The sequence below is a fragment of the Cetorhinus maximus genome, chromosome 14, assembly GCF_964194155.1.
Source record: "Cetorhinus maximus chromosome 14, sCetMax3.hap1.1, whole genome shotgun sequence".
Classification (NCBI taxonomy): Eukaryota; Metazoa; Chordata; class Chondrichthyes; order Lamniformes; family Cetorhinidae; genus Cetorhinus; species Cetorhinus maximus.
The window spans coordinates 30,385,989-30,391,988 of record NC_135892.1 but is presented as its reverse complement, the minus strand read 5'-3'; the positions used below and the strand labels follow the sequence as shown (position 1 = coordinate 30,391,988).

The 6,000-nt window shown below is 40.4% G+C and overlaps 1 protein-coding gene across 1 annotated transcript in view; it reads right to left on the bottom strand.

Moving 5' to 3' along the window:
* Positions 1–57: 57 nt before the first annotated feature.
* The window catches only part of plg (plasminogen), a 125,258-nt gene continuing 119,315 nt past the window's right edge, over positions 58–6,000 (bottom strand). The window contains exons 18-19 of the mRNA XM_078556734.1: positions 3,919–4,064; positions 58–326 (exon numbers count right to left, since the gene is read on the bottom strand). Coding sequence (XP_078412860.1) covers positions 162–326; positions 3,919–4,064 — 311 coding nt within the window. The 3' untranslated portion in view covers positions 58–161. The remainder of the gene's footprint in view (positions 327–3,918; positions 4,065–6,000) is intronic.

Genomic DNA, 6,000 nt, shown 5'->3' with positions numbered 1-6,000 from the left:
TAGCCATTAGCTCTGCTGTCAATTTTTAAAGTCCTCCCAATGAAATAAAAGCCATACTTGTAACAGTGAAAGAATTTATATTTCACATATGGAATTTTACACTCTGATTGAAAGGAAACACATTATTATATTTTTGATTGTTACACTAAGTTATATCTTTCTTAACCACGCCTTATAGTATTTTTAATCCAGTCAATAAAAAACGAAACTCGAACATAAACTCCCGGCTTCATTCGCTTTGCACAGCCAAGGCCCCAAGATGTTACGCCTTGGAGAAGATATCTGCCTTCAGAGTTTGGACATACCAAAGGGCCTCCACTGTCACCCTAAAAAAGAAAGCACAATCAAGAGGTCAAATGAAAATAAATGAACAGTCATAATTTAAACCCATTACATAGTACTCGTATGAGATAAATGGTTGACAGGCATTTAACTACTGTGATTTTGAGTTAACTTTTGCTGGAAAGACGTGCTCTCTTTTTAAATTAAGAAACTTAAGCATTGGGCAAAGTAATTGTTTCCAATTAATTTTCAGGATGTGGGCATCAGAGGCAAGACCGGCATTTATTGCTTACCCCTGTTTGCCTTCTTGTTAAGGGCCTTCTTATTGAGATGCTGGCAGTTTGAGACAACTGAGTGACTTAATAGAATACTTAAGTTGAGTCAAACTTGTTGGTGTGGGTCTAGAGTTACATTTGGCCAGACTGGGTAAGGATGATAGGCTTCCTTCCTTAATGGATATGAGTGAATCAGTTGGATTTTTACAACAATCGACAGCTTCATGGTCAGCTTTTCATTCCCAGAGTTTTAAAAACTGAGTTCAAACTCTCAGACTGCCACAGTGAGATTTGAAACTTGTGTTCTCTGAAATATCAGTGACTCTAATTCCAGCTGGCTGTGTTCCCACCTTCCTACTATTAGAAGAGAAACATAGAATGGTTAGAACACAGGAAGAAGCCATTCAGTCCCTTGAGTCCATTGTAAGAGCACTTTAGCTAGTCCCACACCCCTGACCTTTCCCTGTAACCTTACCAATTTTCTCTCTTCAAGGTTCTATCCAATTCCCTATTGGTGACCAAGCTCTCAACTGCTTTGGTCTGGCTCTTTGAAACTCTCTCCCTCAACTTCTCCACTCTTAATCCGCCTTTTAAAACCTTCAGAACCCCTGGATTTGAGCATAAATTGCAGTCAGTTTTTTGTACATCTACTTGTGAAGAGTTTAAGGACATTTCTTTATGTTCACGGTACCATATGAATAGCAAGTTGTTTAATAACAACAACACCTTAATGTTAACAATTACATCTCAACATAATGACCAGACTTTTGAATCTCTTGGCATACTGAGGGTGAATCCATCTTGGGTGGTAGCACATTGGTAACCTGTTACACATTCAGCCAAATTTTATTTTGCTTGGAACTGTTCCCTCACATGCAATCCTAATCCAATACTTACATAGATATTGCTGCCATCACTAACTTCAGATGAACTGCACCTAGCCTTTTGAATGTAGGAATCTTTCCGTTACTCCCTGCTCCTTTACTAAAAGTCATTATATGATTATCTGTTAATTCAAATTTTCAGATCCTGCACTCAACAATAAAGTCACAATTAGCAGGAGTCACCAAGACTGCCTGCTACCACTTCTGCAACATTGTCCATCTTGTCTCAGCTTATCTGCTCCTGACACCCTCATCCGCTCCTGACACCCTCATCCATGTCTTTGTTATCTCTAGTCTTGATGATTTCAGTGCTCTCCTGGCTGCCTTGCTCTACCTGTAAAACATAGGCTGTCCAAAACTCTGCTGCCCGTAACTTAATTCGCTACAAGTCCCGATCTCCCATCATGCCTGTGCTTCCTTGACCTATGATGGTTCCTCATACGGATTTTCAAGACTGAGATCAACAGAGTGCTATCTCTGTTTCTGCTCTCCGTGTCCAGTCTCTTTCACCCTACATCATTAACTCTTCCAACGTCTCCTGCCAGCTTAACCATCTTCTTTTCATCATGAATGTCAGTCCCTCTAAATCTCCGTCCCCCACCAGGATGACCTGAGAGCTCTCTCCTTGAACTTTTGATCCAAGGGTTCCCTCCACCTCACCCTCCTCTACCTGATGGAACTCTGTATCACATTGAACAACTTCTACTTTGACTCCTCTCGCTTACTCCAAACAAGTGGTGTTACTATGGGAACCCATACAGGCCCTGGCTATCCCTGCCTTTTTGTAGGATGCATGATTATTCTTTATTCCAGTTCTACTATGGTCTCCCCTGTATTGATGACTCTATTAATGTTGCTTCCTTCTCTTGCCCAAGCTGGAAAATTTAACTCAAATTTGCTTCAAATTTCCAACCCTCCCTCACCCTCACATGGACCGTGGCCAACTCTTCCCTTCTCTTCTGCAATTTCTCATTTCTGGGGTTGGGTATGTACTTTAAGCCCACTGAAACCACAACTACTTTGACTACATTTTGTCACACCCCACTTTTGATAAGGACTCTATTCCATTCTCCCAGCTTCTCTGTCTCCATCATATTTTTCATTGATGCCATTTTTCACACCAGTGCTTCCAATATGACTTCTTTTTTCCTCAGCTGAGGATTGCCCCGACCATGCTTGACAGGATCCTTGATGTGTCTGTCTCATTTCCCGCACTTCTGCTCTCACCTCTTTTCCTCATTCCCCGAACCATGATAGGGTTACCCTTGTTCTCATTCACCACCTCATCAGCCTCCAAAAACAGCAGATCATTCTCTGCCATTTCCATCACCTTCGGCATGATGCCAACATCAAATGCATCTTTCCCTTAACTCCGCTGTATGCAATCCAAAAGGACTGTTTCCTCCACAATGCCCTGACCAACATCAACCCTTCCCCTTTCTGTGCAAGTGCAGGAGATGCACACCTGCCCTTTCACCACCTCCCCTTCCACCATCTAAGGCCCCAAATAATCCTTCCAGGTGAAACAGTGATTTATCTGTACTTTCAATTTAATTTAAAGGTATTCAGCTCATGATGCAGCCCCCTCAACATTGCAGAAGTCAAACACAGTTTAAGTGATCACATTGCTGAACACTTCCATTTTGTCTGCAAGCAAGATCCCAAGCTTCCAGTTGCTTACCTTTTAATTCTCTGCCCCTACTCCAATCTGACCTCTCTGTCCTTGGCCTTCAATACTGTTCCAATGAAACACATTGGAACCTTAATGAACAGCACCTCGTCTTTCAATTAGGCACTTTACAACCTTCTGAACTTAATACTGAGTTTAACTATTTCAGATTTTAACTACTATTTTTTCAGACAGCACATGCTGGTAACGTTTCTGCTGTACAGCTCCTCAAGAACTATCTTTTTTCTTTATTTGTCCCATTATCACCCTCCTTTTGTCTTGCACCATCATCTCTTTTGTCATTTAATCTCTCTTGCCTTCCACCCCATCATTTCAACTTTTCCCAGTCCTGATGAAAGGTCACAGACTCTGTTTCTCTCTCCAAAGATGCTGCCAGAACTGCTGAGTATTTTCAGAATTTTCTACTTATATTTCAGCTTTGGAGCACCCGCTATATTTTGCATTTGTTGTTTTATTAGATAAAGATATCAATGGATATGGATCAAAGTTGGATAGAGTTCAGGTACAAATCAGCCGTGATCTAATTGAATGGCCGAACAGGTTCCAGCAGCTGAATGGCCTCCTCCTGTTCCTTTATTTCTAAGTTTCCATTTCAAAGCTGCAGGTCAGAAGGTAACGATGAAATTCTGAAGACGAAAATTTGAAGAGTGAACTTTAGCATTAATGCAAAGTGATCATCTCCCTCGACTTGTTAAGTTGAATGTTACTCTCTCATTGTTGTGACTGACCTGCCCATTCAATATTTACCGCCATTCTGTACTTTCTATCTAGCTGATTATTTACATACCTGGCAGCTGTCCACAGAACCTTCGATGTTTCCTGCACATAGTTCATGGTCTTTCACCCTTCCATTCAAATATTCAGGGCGATTGCAAATTTTATTTTCTATCACTGGAAAACCTGCTTCTTTTAAAAGCCCGGCACCTCCAGTTCCTGAAAGCAAATGGGATATATGAAAATATTAATGTCCAGAAATCAATAACAACTTGCAATTATATAGCACCTTTAACATTATAAACATTCCAAGACACTTCATAGTGGCATTATCGAATAAAATCAGACGCCAAGCCATGTAAGGAGATATTAGGATAGGTCACCTAAAGCTTGGTCAAAGAGTTAGGCTTTAAGGAGTGACTTGAATGAGGAGAGAGAGGTATAGGTGTGGAGAGGCTTAGGGAGGAGATTCCTGAACTTAATGTCAAGGCAGCTGAAGGCACGGCCATCAATGGTGGCACAATGAAAATTGGATTTCTCTTTATGAAGGACTGTCCTTAGTAAAACACTCAAATTTACACATACAGGAAAATACAAAGTTAATGGTTGAGATTTTTGCTCATCCCCTTCTTCACCCACCACAAAGATGTCAGCCTGACCCTTGCTGACCTTCCAGCCTTTGGGCTATTTGAATGCAGGAGTACTGTAGACTCTATGGCCTATGGCAGGGGCAATCTATGGTTGAAATGACCTATGATCCTGAAAGATGTTATATAAATGCAAGTCCTTTCTTTTAATAAACACAGCGACTATTACTCATGGAGCCAGGAATGTTATTGGTGCAGTACTATTTGAGTAAAAAACTCAGCATTATATTCCAGAACCAAAACTTATCCTTATTTTCACAAAAGTAAAATGTGATGAATATAAAATATACATGAATTCCTTACCATAAACTATTCAACAGGTGTGAGACATATGCTTGTAACTACAGGGCTGAAATGTTTCTGTGTGCTTTTTTAATATTTTAGTTTAAGAAGCCAAATATTACAAATGCATTATAACTCAACCGAAGTTCAAGTTCCTTTAATTTAGAATGAAAAAATCATGAGTATATTTGACTCTGTTCATCAACAGTTAATATTCCTGGCACTGCATTTACAGATGGATGCACCAATATTCTCCCCCTGTGCTGCCAACACATAAAATGAGCCCAATTTTAAATCCATGCAAGTAAATCAGTTTTGAGTGAGTTAAAATTCCACCTATACATCCCATAATTTAATGGAATATCCCATCTTTTTTGGGCTGGATCACTTTCTTCATACACTTGGGAACATAGGTACAAAAGCGGATGCTCACTGCATGTTCCGCTATTCAATTAGGTCATGGCTTATCCATACCTCAATTCCATTTACCTGCCTTTGATACAAATCCTTTGATAACCTTGCTCAACAAAAATCTATCAGTCTCAGTCTTGCAAATTTTAATTGACTCAGCATCCACAGCCATTCAGGGCAAAGAGTTTTAGGTTTCCATTATCCTTTGTGTGAAAGGATACACCTGGTTTCACTCTCGAATGGCCTGGCTCTAATTGTGAAATTATCTCCACTTGCTCTGCGTTTCACCACCAGGGGAAATTGCTTTTCTACACATACTCTATCAAACACCTTTAGCATTTTATAGATCTCAGATTACCCCTCAATCATTGATACTCAAGGGAAAAGTTTCACAACTTAACCCCTTAAGCCCTGGTTTCATTCTGGTGCACCTGTGTTATACTTCCTCCAAGGTGTTCTCATTGATATCAACTGTACCAGTGAGGGGTCTGTGAGAGGGATCTGTTGTATAGACATCCAGAGAGGGGGCCCACACTGCTAGATAGCTCTCCAGTTCTAGGTGGCACTTGAGTCCCGTGGTTCAGAGGTGTTTAATATGCTTGTGTTGGTAGTTGGGGTTCCCAGTAGAGGGGGTACACCTTGCATTTAGTAGTGACAGTATGGTTCTCAGTCCTCCAGGATTAGCTTGGAATCTCCAGAAATATCAGGCTGAATACTTGTTTTTCTTTTAAATCATTGCTTTGAACACTTTTGTTTATTAGTTATAAAAATATTGGATACAGGGAAAAGGCTGTTTAATGCAACCAATTCAGTGG